The sequence below is a fragment of the Ammospiza nelsoni genome, chromosome Z, assembly GCF_027579445.1.
Source record: "Ammospiza nelsoni isolate bAmmNel1 chromosome Z, bAmmNel1.pri, whole genome shotgun sequence".
Classification (NCBI taxonomy): Eukaryota; Metazoa; Chordata; class Aves; order Passeriformes; family Passerellidae; genus Ammospiza; species Ammospiza nelsoni.
The window spans coordinates 11432799-11459477 of NC_080669.1; the positions used below are offsets into that span (position 1 = coordinate 11432799).

General features: G+C 40.0%; 1 protein-coding gene across 4 annotated transcripts in view; it reads left to right on the forward strand.

Annotated features, from left to right (window-relative positions):
* The first annotated feature begins 12407 nt into the window (after positions 1 to 12407).
* The window catches only part of COMMD10 (COMM domain containing 10), a 101372-nt gene continuing 87100 nt past the window's right edge, over positions 12408 to 26679 (forward strand). For all 4 annotated transcript variants that reach the window (XM_059492385.1, XM_059492388.1, XM_059492387.1 and 1 more), the window contains exons 1-4: positions 12408 to 12456; positions 12602 to 12692; positions 15489 to 15599; positions 17330 to 17485. In XM_059492385.1, coding sequence (XP_059348368.1) covers positions 12425 to 12456; positions 12602 to 12692; positions 15489 to 15599; positions 17330 to 17485 — 390 coding nt within the window. In that variant the 5' untranslated portion in view covers positions 12408 to 12424. The remainder of the gene's footprint in view (positions 12457 to 12601; positions 12693 to 15488; positions 15600 to 17329; positions 17486 to 26679) is intronic.

The following is a 26679-nucleotide window of genomic DNA, read 5'->3' on the forward strand; positions in this document are numbered from 1 at the left end:
CTGTCCCTCATTGCCGCATCGGTAACACTTGATGAATGGTCTCGAGCCTCCTTACGTGACTGCCAGTGAGCCGCTTCGGAGAGGAGCAAGAGCAGCTAACACCTGATTTTGAGTAGACTATGCTTTTGCAACCCTAATCCTAATTCCTTTAAGGCTTCTACTATAAATGCCTGTGAAGCTGTTGGCATTAATGCCATTCACTCTAATGCTTCCTCAATAGCCCAATTTGCCCCTAAAGTAGCTAGCACTCTTTGGGTTGCTGGATTGCTATTTTGCAAGGCACACTACTTCAATAGCGCCCTGCAACACCAGCCCGATCTATAGCAGTAGCTACTCTATCGATAAAATTTCCAAATGATTCTTCTCTACCTTGTTTAATGCCCATATAAACCGGTAACCCTCCTGGCTCTTTAACCATGTCAATTGCAGCACTCACTAACCACATAGACTCCCTAAGTTTATCTTCTCCCGATATCATCTGTGCCTCTGTACGTAAAAATGCCTCTAAGCCCATCAGCTCCTTTACTGTTACTCCATGTAATGGGTCATGTGCATTAAACAATAACTGCTGATGCTGAGTAAATATCAACCGAACTATTCCTCTTAAATCATTAGGACATAAAACCTGAGTATTAAAAAGATAATCTAGCATTTGCTTAACAGGTTCACTTTTTACTCCAAACTGACTAACCGTAGAATGTAGCTGAGTTAACAGCTTCCAATCTAAGGGAGTATATTCTGCTATATTATGCGTAAGGTTCCCCTGTGCATCATACTGTGGTGTGTATGTTACCGGACGTGCAAGACTAGAGGCTATTTCCACCGCCTCACCATCCCCCATTTGCATTACTTCTTTCGCCAAAGCAGCCCAAGCTTCCCTCCTCTGTTTAGCCATCTCCCCCCATGGATCACGGTGTGCCCCTGGGATGGGATCTGGCTCTTTAAGGGTGCTATGCTGCTGGCGCTTCGGTGCAGACACCGAGTTTTCGCACGGGGAAGGCAGTGAAGCAGAGGCTGGCTCGCGCGGGGGAAGCACCCCCCCCCCCCACTGGAGCTGACAGTGAAACCGGAGCCGGCTCAAGCTGAGCCGGGCTGCGGGGGGCAATCAGCCCCCCCGCTGGAGCCGACAGTGAAACCGGAGCCGGCTCATTGAGGGGAAGCGGCGGAGGCAAAGCTGGCGGCGGAGGCGAAGCTGGCTTGCTCCCACCCCCACCGTCCGACCCGCCTGAAGCTGGTGGCGGAGGCAAAGCTGGTTTGCTCTTACCCCCACCATCCGACTCGCCCTCCCCCTCTGACAGGAAAGGTGCAGACGGTTCCACTGCGCCTATAGGAAAATCCTCCACACCACTTTCCTGGGGACCCTTAGGCATAAGTATCTTAGTTACAGAAGGTGCCAGGGGATCATCCTCACGACCATACCCTATATTCCTCTTATGAGCTTCTGTTGCCCTTTCTGCTGCCTTTCTCTCAGAGACCTGCTGAAGTAACGTGTTATACACCACCCGCCATAACTTTCCTAAATTCTTTGCTGACTTATCATCGTCTAGCACTGTATCCCACAATATTTCCCCAAACTTCTTCCACTCTGCTAGCTCATGAACTGTATGAGGATTAGAAAAGATACCCTTAGCATGGCCATAGGCTAATAACCCTGGTAACTCCTTTTTTAAATCTATCCCTTTTATCTCTGGCCACTCTAAATATGGGGCGAATAAATCATATGCCGCTTGCCTATTCATACCTATTAATCAGCGCGTGCTGTTGCAGCTCTCCAGGCTCCGGCGGACACGTATTGGCTTAAGTCACAGTTGTGAACCTTAAGGGTGCTTCAAATTCCGGCACCGTCCCTGCTGCCGGGACCCAAACCCAACTTCCTCGACCGTGGCGTAATCCCTTTTTCTTTTAATCCGAGAAAAAGGGCAGAGATTCGGTTATGCCCGCATTCTCCACCATTTGTCGACGGAAGGAGACCCAGACATCCGTTTGATCATCACAGGCCCAATTTTATTGATCAGTACGGCGGGTTAAATACAGTTAATAATAAGCTTCATACATATTGCAAAAGTTGAGCTCAGGATTGGTCAGTTACATATCAGCACCTACGCCTACTTCTGCATTCCTATGGTTCTACTTTTGATACTTTTCACATATTCTCAGGATATATTCAGGACTAATCTCTACTCCCTTTCCTCATGTTGCAGCAAGGTCACTGCTGACCTTTCCTTTTAGTTTGCTGACTGCTGACTTTTCTCCTTCAGCTTAACCAGCGGCATTATTTCAGCGTGGCCTTTCTCAGCTAGCCAATTATTAATAATACTCTCCACACTGGAGTGCTGTGATAGATGGCTGTAAAGTTTTCAAAAGGGATGAGTGAGGAAGGAGAGGTGCGGAGGTAGCCATGTAGGTTAGGAAGAGTTTTGGTTGTCTCAAGCTCAATGATTATGACAATGGGGTTGAGTGTTTCTGGGCAAGAATCAGAGAGAATGATAACAAGGCAGATATCCTGGTAGGAATCTGTTATAGGCCACCAAACAGAAGGGAGGGGCAGATCAAATATTCTATAAGCAGTCTCACAATTGCTTGCCCTTCCTCTCTAGGGGATCTTCAGCTTTCCAGATGCCTACTGTCAATACAATACAGCAGAGAGGGAAAACAATCCAGGAAGTTCCTGGAGTATGTGTAAGACTATTTTCTGACACAGCAAGTCAGCAAAGAGAAGGCACCTGTTGGACCTGTTGTCTGTGAACAGAAAAGAACTAGAGGGTGATATGATGGTCTGAGGCAATCTTGGGTACAGTGATTATGAAATGATAGAATTTTCAATTCTCAGAGAAAAAAATGGAGGGGGTCAGCATAACTGCCATCTTAGATTTAGGAAGATCTGTCAAAGGGCCTGGTTGTCAAAGTCCCTTAGGAGGCAGTCCTGAATGGCAAAGAAGTCCAGGTTTTTAAAGAAGAAAATCTTCAGGGTGCCAGCTGCTCTCATGTGCCAAAAGACAAGCTGATGTGGAAGAAGGCTATCCTAGCTGAACAGAGAGCTTTGGCTGGAATTCAGGGTAAAAAAGAGAATATATTACCTTTGGAGGAAGGGGAAGGCAACTTAGGAGAACTAGAAGGATGTTGTGAGGTTATGTAGGGAAAGAAATAGAAGGGACAAAGCCCAGAAATTAATCTGTCTACTGCTGCGAAAGACAACATAAATGTTTTTATGAATACACCAAACGTTTTCATAAATACATAGAGAAGTGTTGGACAATGTTCTCAAGCACATGGTATAGCTCTTGGGATGTCCTGTGCAAGACTAAAAGTCCCTTCTGACTCAGCATATTCTGTGATTAGGTGACCACGAAAAAAAGGAAGGCTAAGGAGGACCTCATTACCTCAAAGATGTGGGGAGATGCCGCATGACAAAGGATGAAGAAAAGGCAGATGTGCTTAGTGTCATCTTTGCCTCTGTTTTTAAAACAAGACAGGTTGTTCTTTGAGTCCCCAGCCTCATGAGCTGGAAGACAGGGATGGGGATCAGAATGAAGCCTGCATATTAAAGGGGCCATGACCACTGACCTGTCGTATCATACCCAAGTCCGTGGGGCTGGATGGGATTCACTGAAAATTACTGAGGGAGCTGTCAGCAAAGCTCACCAAGCCACTTTCCATCATGTACCAGCACTCCAGGATAACTAATGAAGTGACAGATGACAGAAGGTTGGCAAATATTATGCCAATCTATATGAAAGGTTGGAAGGAACATTCAGGGAGCCATAGACCTGTCAGTTTGGCCTCAGTGCCAGAGAGGGTTGTGAAGCACATGCCTTCACTTGGCGTGTATGGGGCTACTGGGGAACAGGCACAGCCAGTTTGGGTTTAGGAAAGGCTGGTCCTGATTAACTAGATTTTCTTTTGTGGCAGGGTGACCCTGCCTAATGGATAAGGAAAAGACTGTGGATGTCTATCTGGACTTCAGTAAAGCCTTTGACACTGTTCCCCACAGCATTCTCCTGGAGAAACTGACTGCTCATGGCTTGGACAGGGGCACTCTGCCCTGGTTAAAAACTGGCTGGATGGCCAGAGAGTGAAGGTGAATGGAACTATGTCCAGCTGGAGGCTGGTCAGAAGTGGTGTTCCCCATGGCTCAGTGTGGGGGCCAGTCCTGCTAAACAAGTGGTTTGAGTGCTCCCTCAGTCAGTTCAGAGATGACACTAAGTTGGATGGGAGTGATGACTTGCTGGAGGGTAGGAAGGCTCTGCAGAGGGATCTGCACAGGATGGATTGATAGGCCAAGGCCAGATTCAACATGGTGAGGTGCTGGGTCCTTGTGCCACAACAACTTCATGCAGGAGTTGGAGGAGAGTGGCTGAAGAGCTGCAAGGAGGAAAGGACCAGGGCATGCTGGTCATCAGCAGCTGAACATAAGCCAGTGTGTGTGCAGGTGGCCAAAAAGGCCACTGGCTGGGGGTGTAGCCATGAGTACCAGGGCAGAGATTGTCCCCCTGTACCAGGCAAAGGTGATACAGGGGGACCATGTGTGCTGTGTCCAGTTTTGAGTGCTGTGTCCAGTTTTGGGTTCCTCACTACAAGACAGACCTTGACTCTGGAGAATGTCCACATTCTGGAGTAAGTCCAGAGAAGGGCAATGGAGTTGTTGAAGGATCTGGAGCACAAACTCAATTAGAAAAAGCTGAAGAAGATGGGGGTGTTTGTCTTGGTGAAAAGGAGGCTCATGGGAGACTTTATGTCTCTCTACAACTATCTGAAATGAGATTGTAAACAGATGAGGGTTGGTCTCTTCTCCTGGGTAACAAGTAATAGGATGAAAGGAAATGGTCTCCATTTGCACCAGGGGACTTTTAGATTGGATTTTAGGAAAAACTTCTTCACCGAAAGGGTAGTCAGGCATTGGATTAGGCTGGCCAGGGAAGTGGTGGAATCACCATCCATGAAAGCACTCAAAAGGCATGTGGATGTGGCACTTTAAGACATGGTTTAGTGCTTGGACTCAATGATTTTAAAGAATCTTTTCCAACCTAAACAATTCTATGATTCTATAAAAACACTCACTACCAAAAGAAAAAAAAAAAAAAAAAAACAAAAAACCATCACAGGTATGACACTCTGTTTGGTAAATGGATCTAGTGATGTTCTCTCATATACTTCACTGGTCCCCAAGTATCCTTTGACTTCTGCCAGGAGTCCAAATAGCTCACATAATTTCTTAAGGTAGGTGGAAATCCTGCTCATAAGTCAGGAGTCAGGAACTGTTTCTTGTTCCAAATGTGCCATAGACTCATTCTAGATTTGATGGAACAAGCAGCTCTTCAAGAAGATAAAGTTAATTTAAGTTGGCAGGAAGATGACATAACTGACATAACTTTGACATAACTTCAAGATCTAAAATGGACAGGTTTGAATTATCATCTATTTCTTTTTATTTTAAGGCAAAAACCTAAATAGTTTATCACATGGATTCCTGTGGTAAGGCTGCATGTTACATTTTCTGAGTCATGTGATTAATACCAGATTGGTGGAAATCCAATTGTTGAATTAATTTGTGTTACTCTGTGGTTTTTAAAATGGACTGTGACTCAGTCACAGTCATAGCTAAACACAAATTCAAAGAGAACTCCACACAAACACACTTATTGCAACCTTGGAAAATAGAGCACAAAACCTGAAAATAAAAGAAAGGTGAGAGCCAAGATAAAGAAATAACAGGGCAGAGGCAGTTCTGCTGTGGTTTGAAAATAACTCTACTAGTGCAATGATCCTGCTAACTTTTCCCCAAATTCCTGATGAGCAGTTCAGATTGAACAAGTATAATTCTATTGGGCAGATGTACATGGGGAAAAAGAAAACATGTTACACATATTTTTATATGGATTGTGAAAGTTAGTGGTAGATACAAATAGCAACACAGTGCTCATATTTGACAGTTTTGTTAGGAAATTACATACCACCACACTGCATGTCATTATGGTTTTAAATCCCTTGAGAGAAATGGCAGAGAACATTTTATAGTCTCTTGAGAGATTGGTTTTGCTCCAGATGACATCAGATCATTTTACACCTTATAAATCAGTCTAAACAGATTTTCCCTACGCAATACGTTTGCTCTAGAAAACTGGTTAAGGGAAAACAGATCAATGAACTCTTCCTTAAGGTCTGTGTGTCCTTCTCTCTCTTCCCAATTCCTCCCCTCCTCCCCAAATTATGCCCTTGTAACAAGTAGTGACTCTGCAAATCATTTTCCTGTCTTTTCCTTGTCCATGTGGCTGCTTTGCTCATGGCTACAAGTGATCCCATTGTGGCTTAAGGAAAGTGGAGAGTATAGATAGATACATATTGAACTATACCCTAAACTAAGATTCCATCTCTCAATCTCTCAATTCTGTGCCTAAAAATTGATTCAGTTTGTTTAATGTGAAATTATTGTGTCTTCCACTGTATTTCCCTTGCTTACAATCATTATCTATCTGGGAGGAGATATTAACCCTCTGCTTTATTAGATGTTGTTACTACAAAGAAGCCAATCTCAGGGAAATGAACACTGTGTTCCCATATGATTTTTGCATAAGGATGCTTCTTTCCCTTCTAAGCTCCTATGTGCTTGTCCATTGTCTTATTGGAGTTGTTTTAATACAAAAGATTACACTGTGCACCTCCTGCCTTTTATAAACTTGAAAATTCAGAAAATAAAATAAGACCTATGCACAGCATCTTGTTGTTTGCCTTCATTGCACTGAGTTAGACAACAAGCTAGGAATCCACCCACTAAGGACACTCTATATTTGACAATGTGTCTATTTCTCCACATCTGAAGATTTCACTGAGGAAAAAAACCACAATAGGTGTCCTTTCATATTGTACTGTATACTTACAACTGCTTCTACAACAAAGGCCAATTAAAAGGAAATATTAATAGAATTATTAGCATGTGGCTTAGGAGAGGCAAAGGAAGAGCCATTAAATATTATGACTTTTAATATATGAAAGTACGCGAAAGACCATGAACATCTGAGGCTTTATTGGGTGAGTTAAGAGATAGAAGTTTGGAATATGGCAGACCAAAGCTGGAGCACAAGGCTGGGCTAGCTAGCCAGCTGTAGCAGGACCACGCCTCTCTTGTCTACCTCTATTTCTCTGCTACGAGAAGGGACACACAATGCTGATTTTTCCCTTGCTTGGTATTTGCAAATCCTTCATGCAAAGTTCCACAGTGAAAATTTGTATAACATAGCACTTCTGAAACACAGACTAGGAGTACAATAGATCATAGCACTGTAAAACAACAGGCAGAAAATTGAGATCTTCTTTCCCAAACTAAGGTCCCACATTTTAATATAAAAATTGCTATGGGATTCATGTCCAAATGGGAACTTAAAATTGGATAACTTAAGTAAACCACAAGGTATTCAGCACCTTCAGTGCTTTAAAAGAGTGAGGAACAGTCAGTCCTAGGAAAAGTGAGAGCTGTGGTTCCAGAAAGTCTACATATTTCAGTTACAAGACCACTAAACAGTTCCTCCTGGCTTAAAATGAACTTCTGCATATGGCAAAGTGCCATTCAATCCCACTTCATCATTAAAGAAAAAAAAAAAAAAAAAAAAAGAGAGAGAGAGAGAGAAAACAGAAAAAAAGAAAGATACATTTTTTGAATTCTTTTCAAGACTATTTTCATTATCCTTTTAAAGACCTTCTATAAGAGCACAATTGAACTTTGTCTATATCCATCCCATCCTCTGGTAGAATACAGATCTGACTCACTTTAGGGCAAAAAACCAAAAGAGATGGACAAAAGAAACATAGACCAATCCTTTCTGAATAAATATTCAAATATCCTTAAATACACATTTGCACCAAATGCATTACAGTTGCTACAGCTCTTTTGAGTTGGCATGGCAGGATGGGGTGATGAGGGGAGAGCAGTGGATGTTGTCTACCTCATCTTCAGCTGAGGTAGACATTGTGTCCCACAGCATCGTTGTAGTTAAGCTCAGGAAATGTGGGTTAAATGACTGGACAGTGAGATGGATCAAGAACTAGCTGAATGTCAGAGCTTAGAGGATCATGACGAGCAGAGCAGAATCCAAGCAGAGGCCTGTAGTCAGTGGCATTCCTTAGGGATCAATACTGGGTTTTACTCAGTCTTACTCACAGTCTTACAAACAGTCTTACTCAGCCTGTTTGTCCATGACCTGGATGAAGGGACCGAATGCACCCACAGCAAGTTTGGTGATGATACAAAACACCTGAAGGCTGTGCTGACCTTCAGTGCATGAGCTGGAGATGAGCTGGAGAGCTGGGCAGAGAGAAACCTAACAAGGTTCAAGAAAGGCAAGTGTAGAGTTCTGCACTTGGGGAGGAAGAACCTCAAGAACCCACACAGGCTGGGGGCTGACCTGCTAGAGAGCACACACTTTTTGTCTGCGTGCATACAAGTGTGCATGTGCTATACCAAATGTGGGAGAAATGCTGCTGTCCTAGATTTTTAACTGCTTAAATTGTTTAACTTAAGTTACAAGTTAAGTTAAATACTGTTGAATTGAAGTACTAGTTTCAATTGAATTGAAGTTCTAAATGCTATTAAATTAAGTGCTGTTGGGCCTTTGGGCTGTATTTCCCTTTTTCCTTCCCCTTTCTATCCTCAGTGCGCCTTGACCATCTAGTAAGTAGTAGTGGGGGCCTATAGAATCTATTATATTAAACCTGTTTTTGCTGATACTTTTGCCACTGATTCTTTAAACAATTTTAGAACACTCATTCATGACATGGGTGCAAGTGCAAACCAATAACAGATGAACAGATGTTTGAGAAATCACAAATTTTTACCATTCTTACTTAGTATCAGAAAAGGTATTAGGATAAAAAGTTGTGTAATAGTGCACTTGACAGCACCTTGTCAAGTTAGCTTCATTATTTATTGTTTCTAATCTCTCTTTCCTGTGTTTCTTCAGTGAGGGTCTGAACGCAGAATCATACAGGGTAGAAGAAGCCTCCAGGGCTCACAAGTCCAACCTCCTGTGTCAAGCAAGTCCAGGTGGAGCAGGTTGCCCAGTTGAATTCTTAGTGTTCATTCTCCTGATTATCCATTTTAAATATTCTTTTGATGCAGCAAAGTGTGAAAGAAAACACCTTAAAATAGGTCCAAGTTGTAATACTACAGAATTGGCAGCGCATCTAAGCAGCACATCCAATATCTGTATCAACTGTAACTTTGTGAAATAATAAGAAATTGTTTAGACTTCCAGCTGCTCTTGCTCATTTTGCCTGAACAAACTTTATAAAATTCTGCTTTCAGGGGAGATTTCCTAGAACAAAAAGATTTGTTGAGTTTTTTTCAGTGTGGAGCAAAACACTCATTTTTCTTTTCTAGTCAAGTAAATTTCTTGCAAGAATATTGCATTTTTTTTGTGTGTGTTTTATAAGAGCGCAGAAAACCAGATGAATAGTTGAATACTACTGTATTTCATCCCAAAACAATAGCTTGAAAAACGTAATGGCCATTCATAACAGTGACTGTGGGTCCACCTTCTGGTATAAGTTTGTCTCAGTTTAAGACAATTTAAAAAGCATACAATCTGACAATCTGAGAAGAATTGCTTCACCTTATAGTTTTAACCAGTCTATTTCCACCATAAGGAGAAATGAATATGAGTTTTCCTAACACGCGAAACAGCGACAGGCAAAAAATAACAGTGAATCACCATTAGATACAAAATTGCTAAATGTCATTTGCCCTCCGGGAAAAAAGAGAAACTTTAAAATGGTGGAGTGACCGCCCCTCCAGGATGGTGGCCTCCCCAGCTGGCAATGCGGTTTGAAAGACGAAGGGAAGCTGGTGGCAAACCTGTCCTGGGAAGGCAGGAGCTTACAAAGCAGATCTGGTGGCAGACAGAAATCGTGGGCATTGCTGGTGTGCCTCTGGCCCCGCAGAGTCAGGCTCTGGCTCGCTGGGTGCTGGTGCTGCTGTCCCACGCTGGGCTCCGCTGGCATTGGTGCTGCTGCTCCTGAGCCATCGCTGTGTGGGGAGGGAGCAGCAGGGAACAACCAGGGTCTCAGCACGGACGTGTGGGTGACCCGACCCCGACTGGCTCAAGCTTTGCACGGTTGACGGGTGTTGTGAAATTCACTCTGAAACGGGTTCTTATTGTAAAATGCAGCTTTTTGGGTTGCTACTGTTGTGAGCCCAGAAAAACCCACCTGAAACAACATCTACCTTGAGCAAAGGCCACGAGGATAAAGAGCTCTTGGCTCGGGTGCTCCAACATTTTAAAGGGATTGGCACCACCCGCACCTGCCACGCAGTTCTGCTTCTGGCTGTGGCGCTGGGCCTTAAATTGTCAGTAACTATTTTGGGCACAGATAGGTATGGAATCCAATAACATTTTGGATTTCCCAGGACAGAGTATAGCACAAATGTGTTTTAAGTCTCAGGCAGGAATTCTCTGCTTTCAAACTCCTGCTAGAATATGGCCATGTCTCTCACAGGGTTTTTTTTCCTGCTAAAGTTGCTTCTTAAGGCCAAGTCTATTTAATCAGAAATTATCTTTTCAGATGTTCTGGCTGCAATGGTGACCATATTGAAGTTGACTCTACTGACTAAATTCCCTTCAGTTAATAGAGGCAAAATTTCAGCATATATGTTTATAAAACATTTCTTCACAGTACTCTCAAAAATTTCCAACCTTTTCCCACCTGTCTCTTCAGGTTACCATAATTTATTACCATTCATTACCTTCGTGACACATATTATAAACCTTTGCAGCTACATTCTGAAGAAGTCTTCAAAAAAATTTTAATACTTTTAGTTGGCTTCCTAGGAAAACAAGGCTTATGCAGTTATGCTGCCTGTTCCTCTGTTCGCTCATCCCATTGTCTTTGATCCTGTTTTTCAATTTCAGTGAAACCTGATGGAAAATAGAGGTCTCACAGACATTAGATCCATTTGTGAAAAATGCCAATCACTTGTTTTTAAAATTTTAAAAGTTTAATAGTAATAAAATGGTTATAAAAATAGTAATACAATTAGAGTAATAATAATTTGGACAATTTGAATTAGGACGATATGAGACAAATATGATAGAAATAAAGCATTATGGACATCTGGGTACCTTTTTCTGGGCAGCATAAGCCCGAAAAAGGACCCTCGTTAACAAAGGATTAACCCTTAAAAGCAATAGCCTGTTGCATATTCATACATGCAACATTCATACATTCATACTTCATACATGATGCATAAATTCCATTCAAACACAGGATTCTGTCAACTTCTTCCTCATAAGCCTAACAGTGTCATCCTGCCTGTGCTTGGTGGGAAGAAGTTTGTTTCTCTTGGTAATGGATCAACAAATTCCCTTTCTCTGAAAGATTTAGGTGTCCTGCGACTGCTATCTCCCTGCGAGTCCTTTCTTTAGAGAAAAAAAGTATCCTACATAACATAGTTTCTATTTTAACATTTTGTTATAACCTAAAGTTACTAGTAGTGTTACTACACTACTTAAGAGAATTAATACAGCATTACTTTCTAACACAACACCTATAATATTCATTTTAATAGTTGCAAAAAGCCAATCATAAAATACACATTTTTCACACATTCAAGTGAAGTAAAAACACTCAATTCAACGCTTGAAAGTTAATGGTTCTGTTCATGTAGCTTGAGAACCTTGTACTTGGCCTGAAACAAGGCACGGTGTGCTCTGTGTCTTATGCAGGGGAGTTCAATGGCGTGGGACGGGGTGGGACTCTGGGAGCATTACCTGGGCACAGGTTGTTTGGGGAAGGCAGGAACTGTAGATTCCATGGCCTCCAGAACAACTCGCTGCTGCTGCAAGGGCGGCAGCTTGCTTTGACAAGGCTACAAACAAGGCCTACAAACAAGGATGGTGACGACAGGTATTTTAGGGCTGACGGTGCACTCCCACACGGGAACAAATGTCCCTGCGGTTCCCGAGGGGCTGAACAGCGAGGGCTCAGGATGAGCCTCAAGGATGAGCACTGGTCCCCGCTGCCTGCTGTGGGCACCAGGGCGGCTCGGAGCCGTCCCCGCCGGGGTTCAGTCGCAGCCCTCGCCCGGCGAGGCTCGGCACCTTCACCCAGGCTACCGGCGACGAGGCGAGGTTAAGGCTGGACCTGAGGAGGAAATTCTTCACAGAAATTGTGATTAAACATCAGAATGGATTACCCGGGGAGGTGGTAGAGTCACCGTCCCTGGGGTGTTTAAGGAAAAACTGTACGTGACACTCCAGCGCTGTAGTCTAGCTGACATGCTGGTGCCCGATGATGGGCTGGAGCAGGACGATACCGGATGTCTTTCTCCACCAAGCTCATCCCGTGATTCTCTGGGTCTGCGCTGCCCTCGCTGAGAGCGGCGCGGCAGCGCTTGGCCTCGCCAGGCCGCCGTAGGGGGCGGGCCCGTGACACAACCATGGCGGCGCCCGTCGTGCCGGAGAGCGACAGGTACCGGCGCTCCGGCGGCGCGGCTCCCGCCGGGCCGAGCCGAGCTGGGCCGTGCGGGGCGGGGCGGAGCAGAGCAGGTACCCCCAAGGTGCCGGGGCGCAGCGGGGCCAGGGCCCCTCTGACACCCCTCCCTCCCTCCTTCCAGCATCCGCCGGGCTGTGTCGCTGCTCAACGCCGTGGACCCGGGCCGGTTTCCGCGGCTCCTCTCCCGCCTTCTCCAGAAGCTGCACCTGAAGGTTGGCGGGGAGCTGGCTGGGGGTCGTGCGGCGCTGGGCGGGGCGGGGCGGGAGTGGGGGCTCGGCGGTGGTGGGAGGACGCGGGGCTGGGCCTGGCCGGAGGTTGGGAAGCGCGCCTGCGGAGCCTGAGCGCAACCTCCGCCCCTCCCCGCTCCGCTCCTGCCGAAGGATTTTAGATCTTGATTTCATTCATCACTAGTTCTTCAGAACTGTATCGGGAGGATGAAGTAAAAGCCGGTAACAAATGGCCTGAGAAGGTGAATGGCATGCGAACGAGTGATACTTGTTGTAGCCCGCCTCTCCCAGGTGCTGCTGCCTCCGAGGGCGCTGTCTGAGGACCCCCGAGTTGCTTGGCCTTTTGCAGAAACTCCTCCTCTGCCCTCACGAATGTTGTCCACTGAAATCGGATTTGATACCCGGTTTGCAAAAAGCCAGTGATTACACGCTCGAGCGAGACATTGATTATTTATTTCAGATTTGTGCAGGCTCGATTTTCAGTGGCATTCCCTAAGGCAAGCACCCCAAGCATCCAAACTTTTTACCATTTATACATCTTAGCAAACAAAGGCTTTAGTTTTCATTGGCAATAAGTTACATAGTTCTTGTTAGTTAATATTCTGTCTTCTACTGGTTAATGATTGTCTCGCTTCCCAAGAAGTAGTCTGCCTACTCTTTCTTTTTTTTCTCTTGAGTCACTGGGCTTCTTGGGTTTGTGGTCTGTGAGCCAGTGGTTGCAGATTCCTCCCAGGAATTACCTTTCACCCAGTCAGAGCTAACTTCAGCACAGTTGCTGAATTGGCATTATCAGTTTCTCCCTTATCTTGGGAGTTCTGCCGAATGTCCTTGAGGCCCATAAATTCTGCATTATTTGTGTTCACTGTTGGTGGTACATCCTTCTTCCCAGGTTTTGTTACCCTTCCCCTTGGTCTGAGGTCACTGATGCATGTCAGGCCCTAAACCTTAGCAAGGCAACTCTTCCATCAAGTATTTTGTCTTTCTGAATCTTGCACATCACTCAGAGCTTGTTAGCTGCTCTGTGTTTCATGGGTTAATTCATCTTTCTTCTTGATTAGGCTTAAAAGTATGCAAAGATTAACCATCAAAGAACATCCTTTCTTAAGAAAATGTTACATGTTCTGTGTTTTACAACACAAAGGAAGAACCAAATGGGTGTGCATTTGTGGATGTCCAGCAACTAAAAACACCTCTGGAATTGAGGATAAAAATTAAATCCAGAGCTTTTAGTGAATATTTCTGTCATCTTTGCATAAGACGATTATTGATTGTGAAATCAAAAGAAATAAAATAAAAACAGAGAAAGAAAGTTTTTCCCAGTGGTCAAATGTCAAATGCAGGCTAACTCTAAACTTAGTACTAAATATTGCTGGGGAAACTGAAAAATGAATCTTACACCAGAAGTTATTTTGTTAGTTTCATTGTCTTACGGTGTCAGATTTTGTTTATTCCATTGCTTTGTGTTTAGAAAAAGTATAAAAAGAAACACAGAATTTGTTTTCTATACACATATGCATATAGGCTGAATGGTAAAATATTACAGGAGCAGCATGGAAAAAAATGCAAATATATTAAAGATTGTAAGTGTGGGACTGTAAGGACTAATTTGATTCAGCTGCTGGTTTGTTTGTTTGTTTTTTTTCCGTTAACATCACTAGCTTGGATGCCACTGTTATTGCAGAGAGTTTTCTCTGTTTTGCATGGATATTAACGGCTAGGTAACAGGAATGCATCACCAGCTTTTTGTTTGTTTGTTTTGTTCTTTTTCACTACTCCATAGCATTTTAGTAGCTCTTCACAGTTTTAATTGTCATTTACATGAGCTGAAGTGATTATTGTAATTCAGCCCACTCAATCTCATGAGTAGTTTTACTTTCTAAAGTACCTAAGTAACTAGTTAAATTGCTGGAAGCTTGAAATGAACTTCATTGCCTTAGCAAAGCAGACACTGGGAACTCTGTGTTTCTTTTTAACAACTAATGATTCAAATAATGTTTCCATTTTGATACTCTTGTTATAAACGTTGTGATCATTGAAAGTTTTGTGTAATTGCCTCATTTTTTTTATTTGGACAGCTAAATTGTTTTGCTTGTCTAGCTTTGCAGTTTTGGATTGCTAAGTGTTCTAAATGTCGTGTTTGTTAGTAATTGGGTTTTAAAAGAAGGCAATATCTGGATTTTAAATTACTATTTAATTTGCTGTAGTATAGTAAATACAACTGCTGTATTTTAAAAGTACAGCAGATTCTCAATTGTCTTCAGTAACTCAGTAGGCTATAGATTCAAATTTGACTTTCAAAATAAATATGCATTAGGCCTTTATTTCCTTTGCAACAGCATGGGTGATTTTTAGAAGGGTATCCAGAATGGAAGACACATACATAACTAACTTAACTATAGTTTTGCCTTCTGTTTTCTGGGGTGTGATTTAACTAATGCAGTTTGTATTTGCCTTATTTTTATTTATAAAAGTTTGTTGGAGATGATCTGATAATTGAAAGAATAATATTTCTGTAGTGTCTATGAGGTACAAAGAGAAAGCTTTTTCTTCTGATGTATGTCAGATAATCCTGTGGTACTCTGTAGGCTTTTAGTTTTTGTTTTCAGTGAGAGGAATTGAAACTGCTTTGTGATTTCTGTTTAGAAACAACTGGATAGCCGCTGTGTTTATAAAGATGAGGCGAAAGTTTTGATTCTGATAAATATGGTCCTTAAATAAATTGGTCCTTTGATAAATTGGTCCTTAAATGAAATGTCAGGACTAACCATTTTTGTGCTTCAGGCTGAAAGTACCTTCAGTGAAGAGGAGGAAGAAAAACTTCAAATAGCTTTTTCATTGGAAAAACAGGATCTTCATCTGGTTCTTGAAACTATATCATTCATTTTGGAGCAGGTATTTTGTTTTCACTATTAGGCATTAATAAATGTATTTTTTTAATCCAGCTATAGATTTCAAAGATAGGATAGTGAAGTTAAAAAGGAATTAGTGAAAATATATCTGTAGTAGTTTTGTATGTTTTGGGGTTATGATTTAACTGCTTTTTGTTTCAGGCCTTTCTGATTTGGATGGGACTAAGTTCCTTTGTACAGTGGTTTTTCAGCTAATGTAAAGATAAATAATATAAGTGAGGTCTGCAGTACTCCAAGGAAACTCTTGAAAATGATGAGATATAGTATTCTCTCTTATTCATCGCATTGAGCCAGCCATGCATTTTTAAGTTCTTGTGAGGAAAATCCTAGATAACATTACTGAGCACAGCTTAACTTACTTTAGGAGTCAGTTATGGAAAATTTTCATGCACAGAAGCAGACTGTACTGAGGTGGACAGGCACAACTAACGTAGCTCAAGAATTTGGAGGAGTGGACGACTGCATGGTGTAGCACGGTGCAGTCACCTTGTAAACAGAGAAGGCTTTCTGATTCTGTGGTCTACCTCTGCTAAAGCTGGGAAGCTGTTGTATTACCCAGTAAATATGGTAACTGTTTTAAAAATTGTTAAGCCTATGTTGTTATCTACCCATTTAATGTAAATATAGAAAGTAGAGTCTTGTACAGAGGGCACGCATAATGATGGTCTTTTGGTGGATTTAAATCTGGTCCTTTCTTACACATGTCAATTTATAATCAGTTTACTTAATTAACACATTCCACTGTATTAGAAATAAAACAAATAATCGTCCTCATGGCTCCCATCCACCAAAAATCAAAATAAAACCTGAGGTCACCTCCAGACTGGAATTTTTTAAAATTTTCATCTCAGCAAAATAGCAGAATTACCTTGTCCTGATTTCTCAGACTGCTTAATTTATATTATAATTACTGAAGATGAGCAGAAAAAGCAGTTAATTCTCTTCATGATTTTTATGCATTTAAAAAAAAAAAGAGGGAAGAATATTAATATCTTCCCAAAAAAAGAGTCCAAGATGGACTACATGTTGGATGAGAATTCTTTGTTTTCCTGCTGATAGTTGTGCTTCTTGGAGCAGCTGCTTGTTCTCTCAGATAATAACTGTTTTAACAGCACTTTGGTCTGTGGAGGTATTATAGATAAAAGGACTACCCTACAGTTTTTGCCATGTATGTTGCTTCTTTTTTTAACCTGACCTGGTGATGACACAATCCTGTTTTGAAAGTGAAGAACCATTCCACAAAAAAATTAACCCTAGTAGGGAAGTAATATCTAACCCATTCAGTTTAGGCAAACTTCTTGGTTTTTCAGAATATTGCCTTGTAGTTTAATTTTGCTTGAATAGTGTGAATTTGGAAAAGTTCACCTTTCTTGATGGTCACAATTGGCTTCAAAGCCCATCTGTTTTTCACGGATAGCTGCTTTGTGATTATGTACAGTGGAAATCTGTACATATACTCAGATCTGACTTGTGTCTATATTTTTTTGTAGTGTGTCTGTCTTGAGAAGAGTAATTTGTTACACTGCATTTTGAGATAGTTACAGTTTTCCATCTAGCAAGTAAGAGGGTTAAGATGAAAAGGACGCAGATAGTTCCCCTAGCGGAGTTGCTACTAAAAATCTTGTGTGAACATGGTGGACATTTGTGCTAGAACATATCTGCTACAACCTGTAGAACAGCACTTGGCAACAGCAGTTATTTTTCCTTTAACAGGCAGTCTACCACAATTTGAAGCCTGCTTCACTGCAACAGCAGCTGCAAAGCATTCACCTGGATCAAGACAAAGCCGAAGCATTTGCTAGTGCATGGGCAGCTGCAGGTCAAGAGACGATTGAAAAGTTCAGGCAGAGGGTTTTGACCCCTCAGAAGGTAAATGTGTGTGGCTTTTCTTCTGAGAGAGAATAAAGTTGTATTAGTTCAGTTTAAAGCAAAGAGTTTTAAACTAAGGTGCAAAGTTTGTGACAAGCCAGGTCACTTACAGGTACTAGATAAATTTGATTGAGACAGTCAAATTCTGTTGTCTTAAAGAGATGTTACATGTTAGCTGAGCTGCTGTAACTGCTGGAACCCAGCTATAAATGCAGTATTAGCAACCTGCATAGTGTTTGTGAGCAGACTTTACAACATGCCCGGGGGACAGTGTGTTCAGGAGCATTTGTGGTGATTGAGCTCATTGAGTTGGTCATTCTCTGTGCTTGTATCTGAGCTCCTGCCATCTTTAATTTTGTAAGCTGGTTGCGTAGTGAATTTTGCAAGATACTTATAATTTTGTGATTTTTTTATTATGGCATATAATCTTGCTTCCTATGTGCCTGTTGTGCTTAAAACTTGCTGCAAACTTTGAAAGTCTTATTGTATCTTTAGACATAGACATCTATATCTATGACAAGGTATAATAACATCATTTTGTTGATTCATAATAACCTTTCAAATGCATAAGGAATTGTATATAGAAGACACCAGTGTCAGCCAGGATAAAATTTTTAGAAAGAATTGTGAAACATAACTCAGTTATTCTTACTTTATTTTTAGCATTGCTTTATATCATGTTGGGATAACTTTGTTAATTAATGATTTGGTGAGTAAGATAAACACAGAAAATAAATTTTATAAATTAAGTATATATGATACACAGAACTGTAGTTATGTAATTTTTACCAGCTTGCTTGCTCCTAAATAAATCTAGAATTTCACTTAGGTGTAAAATTCACATTTTGAGAATTTTGAAAAGATGAGGTGTATCTGTGGAACAGACTGAAGATACTGAATTGCATTGCAGTTGATTTTTTTCAAAGTACTTAAACTTGATCTTTTGTAAAACTGGGTAATTTTAGACACAAAACTTACAGGATTCTGATATGCAAAATTATAATAACTCATGAATCTAACAGAGTAAACAGCTGATAGTATAAGTATACAAAAAATTTAAAAAAAGGAATCAGCAAGATATTTTGCGTTTCTGGATTTTTTTTGAAATAATGTTACCAATGGCAAGTGTACAAGTCCCAAAGTTTAAATGGTCAGTGGGACGGTAAGTGTAGAGGCAGGAATGACTGTCCATTGAAGGAGGTAAGTAATTTGAAAACTTGCCTCCTTGAAATTGAAGTGAAAAATGAAAGGTCATAAGGTAAATTTTTCAACATACAGAATATATGTGCAGGATGGAAGGCAATTCTGAATGTGGCCTACCAATCAGAGGTCTTTAAAATTTTTCTTCAGGCAGACTATGCATTAATACATGTTTTATTGCTGGCTCCTAGGCCTTTGAGAAACTAATAAAAACACCTTTCATCCTCTTCCATTTCCAGGTTGTACCATTCATACCCAAGGTCCTTCTGTGACCTGGTTTGAGAATGACCTTGCTCTGTTACTTGTCTCAAGTTTTGTCAGCCCTGCAACATACAATGTTTGTGGTGTATGTTACAGTTTTGGAGGTTCTTTCTGACTTCAACACCATCTGCTAGGGCAATGGTGTTTTCCTACTATATTACATCCCATATAAAGAAGTTTTAAACTGTCTTTTTAATTGAACTTGCAGGTAAGCAACTGCAAAAATATTGTAGTGACATGTACTTGTTTTTTGGTCTGAAAGCAGGTTTAAATAGAGGTGTGTGCCACTACATATGCTTAAACCATCATTTTATCTCCTACCTTTTTGCTCAGATAACAGGTTGAGTTTCAGTTCAAGTGTAATTTGAGTTGGAACTTGAATTTGCTTTCTCAGTTTGTTTTGAATATCTCTGAAGTATTACTCCTGTAGACTTGATGTTTATGAGAGTTTTCCTTAAAGATTAGGTTCACAGAACTAATTGCTGAATAAAGAATTAATTCTGCTAGCAAGAAGTAAAATATTTTTTGAAATTGCATTGTAATGGAAGAAAAACTTGGCATGTCCTTATAATCTTCTGAATCTCTTTGTAATATCTTACAAGTGCAGTAGGTGACTGCATTGTTTCCTTCAATATTGTGTGTAATTGCATATCTGCATGTATTTTCTATATTACCTTTCTGTACCTTGAAAAATAGTGGGCAAAATATTCTCCTACTTGTGCATTACTGTATTAGCCCATTTTCTGTAATGTTCGTCATCATCTCTTTAACTGAAGTTAGAAAAAAGTTCTGATCCTGACAAGTATTTAGAGAAGGGTGATTGCTTTTTCGATTACAATAATATACAATCTAAAATTCACAATTTTAGATTACAATGATATACAATTTAGGTATTTATATTGATTTAGAGATTATATTAATTTACTTCTTTGTAGAAAGAGATGTGTAGTCAATTATTAATATCCTCTTCAACACGTAAATACAGGTGTAACATATTAAATAATTGATCCTATATATTTGCCCTCTATATTGGTAATTATATACATGGCCATATATGAATTCCCAATTTACATAGCTTTTCTTCACGTAAGGAATTAAAAAGCTCTCTTGTGGCTTGCTCTCATATGTGAGGTGCCCTTCCCTATCCTTTCCCTGCCCTTCCTATCCTTTCATCATCCTGGTGGCCTTTGCTGTACTCATTACAGTATCTATATGACTCTTATACTGTGGAGCCCAGCGCTGATTATGCTGCTCCACGTGAGGCCTCACATTGTTGAGTACAGGGGAAGGATCATTTTCCTCAGCCTGTGGGCAGTACTTTTCCTGGAGCAGCCCAGGATGGCTCACTATTGACTTGGTGTCCACCAGGAGGCTCAGGTTCTTTTTCACAAGGCTTTCTTCTGGCTGGACAGCATCCAGCTTGTACTGGTGCTTGTCCCCTCCAGTGTAGGACATTTCACTTCCTCTTGTTGAACTTCATGAGGTTCCTGTCAGACCATATCTCCAGCCTGCCCAAGTCCCTCTGGATAGCAACACAACCCTTTGGTGTACCGACCACTCTTCTCAGCTCTTCTCAGACCTCACCTGGAATATTGCATGAAGGGCTGGCTGAGGGGCCCCCAGCATGAGACAGACACAGATCTGTTGAAATGGGTCCATAGGGCCATTGAAGTGATTCAAAGGCAGGAGGACCTTTGCTGTGAAGGCAGACTGAGACAGTAGGAGTTGTCCCGCCTACAGAAGACTCCAGAGAAACATTGTTGTAGCTATTCAGTACTTAAAGGGGGTTTACAAGAAAGATGGAGAGAGACATTTGACCAGGGCATGTAGTGGCAGAACAAGGGGCAATGGTTTTAAATGGAAGGATTATGGATTTAGACTGGATTTAAGGGAGAAGTTCATGATGAGGGTGATGAGACACTGGACCAGGTTGCCCAGAGAGATTGTGGATGCCCTGTCATTGCAAATGTTCAGAAGATTGGATGGGGCATTGATCAACATGATCTAGTGATCAACATGTTCCCAGCCCGTGGCGGAGAAGTTGGTCTAGATGATTTTCAGAGATCTGTTCCAATCCAAACCATTCTATGAGTTTATGAATGCTAATTGTTGGTTAGTTTTTCTTTTCTCTTTCATGTTCTTTTAAAAACACGTACCAGCTTTTTGGTTAGCATTGCATATTTGATATGGACTGTTGCTGACCTGTTTAGGTGGTGCACTACATATGAATTCAGAATTTAGTTCACATGTAATTCTTTTGTACTTTTGCTTACCATCTGCTTCCTCCACATTATTAACTCTGAATTTTCTTTATTAGAAGCTTTAGTGGGTGTAAAGGGTTTGCTTGTGTGGATCCAAGTGCAGAATCAGGATCATGGTTAACATTACTGAGGTCTCAATAGCTCTGTTCCAACATACACAGTGTCCCTGCACACATTCACAAGACAGAGTTTATGAAATAACTAAGATCTGTTTGGAATTTTATATTGTGTTTTACTAAAATCTGTGTGTCAAAATAATTCTAAGTCTTTCCTGACACATGGTACCTAGAGGTTGTCTGTTTCAGTAGTATTGAAATGCTGACAGTACAGTATTTTCTGTCATGTACACAAGAAGGACTGGGCTGTAATCCATTTCTGTTTCAAAACAATAAAAAATGGCAGTTTAATTTTTTTTTTTAATTAGGGATATGGTTTACATATTAAGAGAACATTGGAACCTGAGTGATTGATTAGCTTATGGTCAAAAACTAGTGGGTAACTGAGTGACCAAGTTTGTTGTTTCATAATAGAGCAAAAAATTTGACATTTGACATTTTGACATTTTTGAGAGTAGGCCAGTTATTATGGCCTAACCACTAGTTATTATGCGAAATAATTTCATAATTTTTCTTTATTGATGTGCTATTTCTTTATTGATGTGCTATTTCTCTTAAATCAGATTCTTTTCTTGCCTGCAAACTACAAGTTGTTAAAAAGTAGCATTCTGAGTTCTAGGTCTGTTAGTTCTGAGCAAGAGATACCTTCATTAGGATAAGTCAAATTGTGTTTATTAGAGCAGCAGAACAAGTATTTCCTAGAATACTCATTAGGTGAAGTTTTCTGGGGCATATTAAACACTATTTCTAATAGTTTCAGAAAAAAACATTCTTTTTGAGCAGAGGTTTTTGAATTTTTTTGTGCAGACTGTTTAGCAGATAGGGATGTTATGACTTGAGGAATTAAAAAAACCGTGGAATTAAAATAAAGCTGTACTGTTTAATACTGCTTCTCACTTCATCTTTTGATTTTTCTTTGCTGAATTATTGGCAGTCTTCAACTGCACAAAGTTATTAATTATGTATATTCTGCTGTTGCATTAGTTGGTTCTTTGGTCCTTACTCATATGGCAGTGCCTTTATTAGATGATTTCTGCTGATGATAATACAATCCTAGTCTATTAAAATCATGGTATTTGTATATTGTTTTTCTTTGAACGCATTCTTAATCTGCCCTTTAAAATGATAGGCTGGTAATAATAGTTTGATATTAATCTGATCCACTTTATAAGTCTTTTCTTGGTAATGTACAAGTTTAGAAATGAGGGCACACTGATCAGATGAAAATGTATTTTTTCCTCCCTGCAAAGAAGAGCTGGATTTTTGATAGGGTTCACTATGAATTCTCATGGCAGTTTTACATCAGTTTTGTTGCTTTTCTCCACTTCTCCTCCCCCTAATATTCTGTTCTCTGTATGTGTTTTGGTATTCTGTGAAAATCTTTGTTTTAAAGGCAGATCAAGCTGAGTGCTTCATAGCTTTCTAGTTTTGGAAAACTATTCAGGGTATCGTTAAAGTATCTATAAAGAAAAAGATAAAAGTCCTGGGTTGCCAAGCAAGAGGAGTTTTTTATAGCTTTCAGACAGCATTGCTTAATATAATGATGCGTGGGAATGCAACTAGTGAAATTATGTACCTTAAATTCTTGACAGAGCTGTCAGTTCTGTGTCTTGAGTGCCTATTTGAAGCCATATGGGGAAAACTCTGAAAGTAATTTTCTCAGAAACTGGCCTTCTTGCTAATGGGTGTATATGTAATGTTAATGTGCTAAATTTCCTCTGCTAAATGCTGGCACATCTACAGAAATACTCTGAAACACATGCATACTGTGGTTATGCCAAAAAAAAAAAAAAGAAGAAGAGAATTGGTGTGCTCTGTATGTATTATGTTGTTTTTTTTCTGATACCAGAAGAATGCAAAATAAGAAGGAATACAGCTCAAATGATAAGAAATAATTTTACAGTTTCTTGTTGGTATCTGATTATCTAATTGTTCTTACAGTGACAAGCTGAGGTCACAAAAACAGTGTTGTATACCTACGGGTGTTGTCACAGTGAATTGTGAATCAGCCTGCATTATGTGATGCCGATGCACTCACAAAGAGACTGCAAATGATGAAATACAAAGTAAAACCACAATTTTATACCTAATGGGATTATTTTAATCACCTGCTACAGCACAAATGAGTCTTAGTGTTTCACTCACTCAGCTTTGTTAGTAGGAATTTTAATTGTTTACAGTTTTTAGATACTACTTCTTAAGGTTTTTTTGATGAGTTGCTTCCTATCCTTGCCCTCTTCTGCCAAGAAAGTGTAAATTATGAAGGTTGGAAGAATGTACGTTCTGAGAATGTTTAGGGAGATCTGTATGTTTTGTTCTGTTCCTACATGCAAAATAGCATTTTAAGAGGTTATAAAATGAGTACTGTCCTTGTCTTGTGGAACTTCCTGTGTAATACAAAACATAATTTTTCGTCAATATATAAAAGAGGTTTTGGAACAGGAGTCTGGGTGTGTTTTCAAGGCTTGAAATGACAGGTAACTTATGAGGATTTTTTAATGATTTCTAAAAATGTTTGCCTTATCTCTAATTAAAAACTATCCAACTTAATCTTTCCTCCATTGGATCTTGTTATATTTTCTGCTAGGTAAAAACACCAGTCAGTCATGACTTAATATAAATGGTCATAGACTGGTGTACATTTTTACTGCAGCTGTGCCCACAAATTTGCCATAGACGGAGCACAACAGCACGTTTGCCTTTTGCACTAAATGCTACGGTTTTTGAAATTGGAATGCAGTTTCTAATGTTTGTCATAGAGTCTCTTTCTGTTTCAAGCTAGCTGTTTATCAGTGAAAGATGAAAACTTGCAGTAACTTCAATTAGGGGAAACTCTTTTAAAGTTGTTGCAGCTTAGCACTAGTTTTACTCTACCAATGTCGTGTCATATTATTTCTTTTGTATCCTTCCTTTTGAAGCATACTGGTTCTTTTTTGGAATGTGTCTTTTTTCTGATTTCCTAGGTTAAAGAAGTGAGGGAGATTGAGTTGAATATTGAACAAAGAGGTCTGAAAATACCACTTTTCTTGGTATACATGCTAAGTAATATTTGCTGAAGAAAAAAATAATTTTATCCTTGAAGACAAAAATGGGAAATCAGAAGAAAGAAATCTCCAGCTAGTTTCGGATAAGTAATCTAGCCAAACTTAAATATTTGTTAATAAGGTGGATTTAGTGCATAATTTGTGCATATTTTCTTTTTAGAGTTAAATCCTAGTCTCTTCTATTTTTAATATGCTCTTAATATCTTCTCTGAGAGGTGAGGTACTAGCTCTTTGTTCTGCTCCTGTTGCTTTTTCTAACATTAATTACAAGCTGAAACGAACAGTTTACAGAGCTAAAAAGCTTACTGCTCTTCATTTTAATTTTTTTTGCTGTCTTCTGAAGTTACTGATGTTCTTTGGGGGTTCAAGAGTTGTACGGCAAACATTAAGTGTTTGGTCACATTAGTGAAGATTCTTCACATTCAGTGCCTCTATCTCACTTGCTTGGTTTAATCAATTGACAGTCTTTGACTAAATTGTTTTCAGTCTCTTGATCATAACAGTGCCTTCCTTTGAGGCCAAGATACTTTTCTTCCCCCCTGAGAACTGTGCTTCATTTGATCAATATTTACTTAATTCTGTAAATTCACTCTGTTGGCCTAGCCCAATCCAACTCTTTCCTTGCCTTTATACTACAGCTACTTTTATTTTTGTCTGCTTTGCTGATGGTCTCACAATATTGACAAGATTAGGACAGAATCTGGTTTAACATTGCATTCAGGTACTGTGTCTAAGTAGATAGGATCCATCCAGTGATTCTTACTTCCTTTTGCCTTCAAAAGGACTGAGAAACATTGCAAGAATGTCATTAAAGTTTCAAAATCCAGTCTTAAAAATGTAGTATGAGTCACTGTAGTTGACTATGCCACTTCTGCTTAACCTGGCTGTGCATATGTGTTATGACTGACTGTAAATAGAGACTTGTAGTTCATAAAAATCTTCAACCTATTGTAGTGAATCTGTTATGTGGCTGAGTAGTTGTACCCATGGTTTTGTTGACAGATACATACCATTTTTATGGGGACTGCTCTTGTGTTTATTTTGAAGTGTAATACTGTCAGCTGAAGATGCTAGTCGCTCATTTTGTAATCCATATATACAGGTAAAATATGAATGTTATAAATTTTAAACCTTTCATGACAGAGAAACTTATCTCTGAAACTTATCACTGAAAGTACAAAATGCCTCAGTAACCTATTTATGAAATGGGGATGCTGAATTTTATTGAAGTTGAATATGTTTGTCCAGTAGAGGGCCAGTTTTTTAACTACGGAATACTTTATTTTCTATTTTCTATTAAAAAATAGAAGTCTTTTTCTATGGCTGTTAAAAATGTGGTAACGGACTTCAGTCAGAAATTTCATGCAACCATAGAAAATCCAGCTGTTTCACTGTAGGCTTGCACCTGTGGAGCAATTGTTACAGAGAGACCTGCTGAAAAGAAGGTGCAGCATCCAGAACCTCTTCAATGATATTCATGCAACCTGACTTCAACTGATGTCAGCAGCAACAATGGAGAATAGAAATCAGTGTGTTTGTGCAGTCATTTCCCACACTCACAATGCTCCATTTTCCCGTCAGGAGAAAACTGGTGTTTGATATGGGACTTACCTTTAAGGAAATGCTTTCTTCCTGATTACAGATTATTTCTGTGATGAAGACCCTACCTGTGATGATTGGCAAATTTTGCCTGTCAATCATTGTCTTCTCTTAAAAATTTGCCCCTTTTTTTCTGTTTTAATATTCATTTGTTTTATTGAGTACACTTTTGGCTACATCCTGCTGCTATCTCCTCTGCAGTAATATTCTTCTCTTGAGATGGAGAGAGTTTTTGAAGGAGTGAATAGTCAGGCATGTTTTGTCACCCTTAAATCATTCCTAAATGATTTCTATCACCACAGCAGGCAAAAATTTTCATGTCTTATTTTGATTTTTGATTCTGGAGTGCTGTGTTTGCTGATGAAAAGTGGAATTGGCACCTCCAGCTGCGAATTTTAGAGAGAAGAATTAATGGTTTCCTCTGGTTTTAGGCTGGTGTGATTAGACAGGTATGAAGTTAGAGTAATGCATTGTAGACCAATGGATTTTTTAAATATATAATACATATTTAGTCCTCTCCAGTCATACAAAACTGATACTTAATATATTAAAATGACACATACATGTTGCAATACTTTCTTTAAGTGAAAATTATTCATTTATTTAACTGTTACTTAGTGTATTTTGTCCAGCTGATTATTGAAAGATGAGGGGAAGAGATCCTCGAACTTTAAACATGAGTATTTTGATTTTAGTTTTTTACAATTAATTGA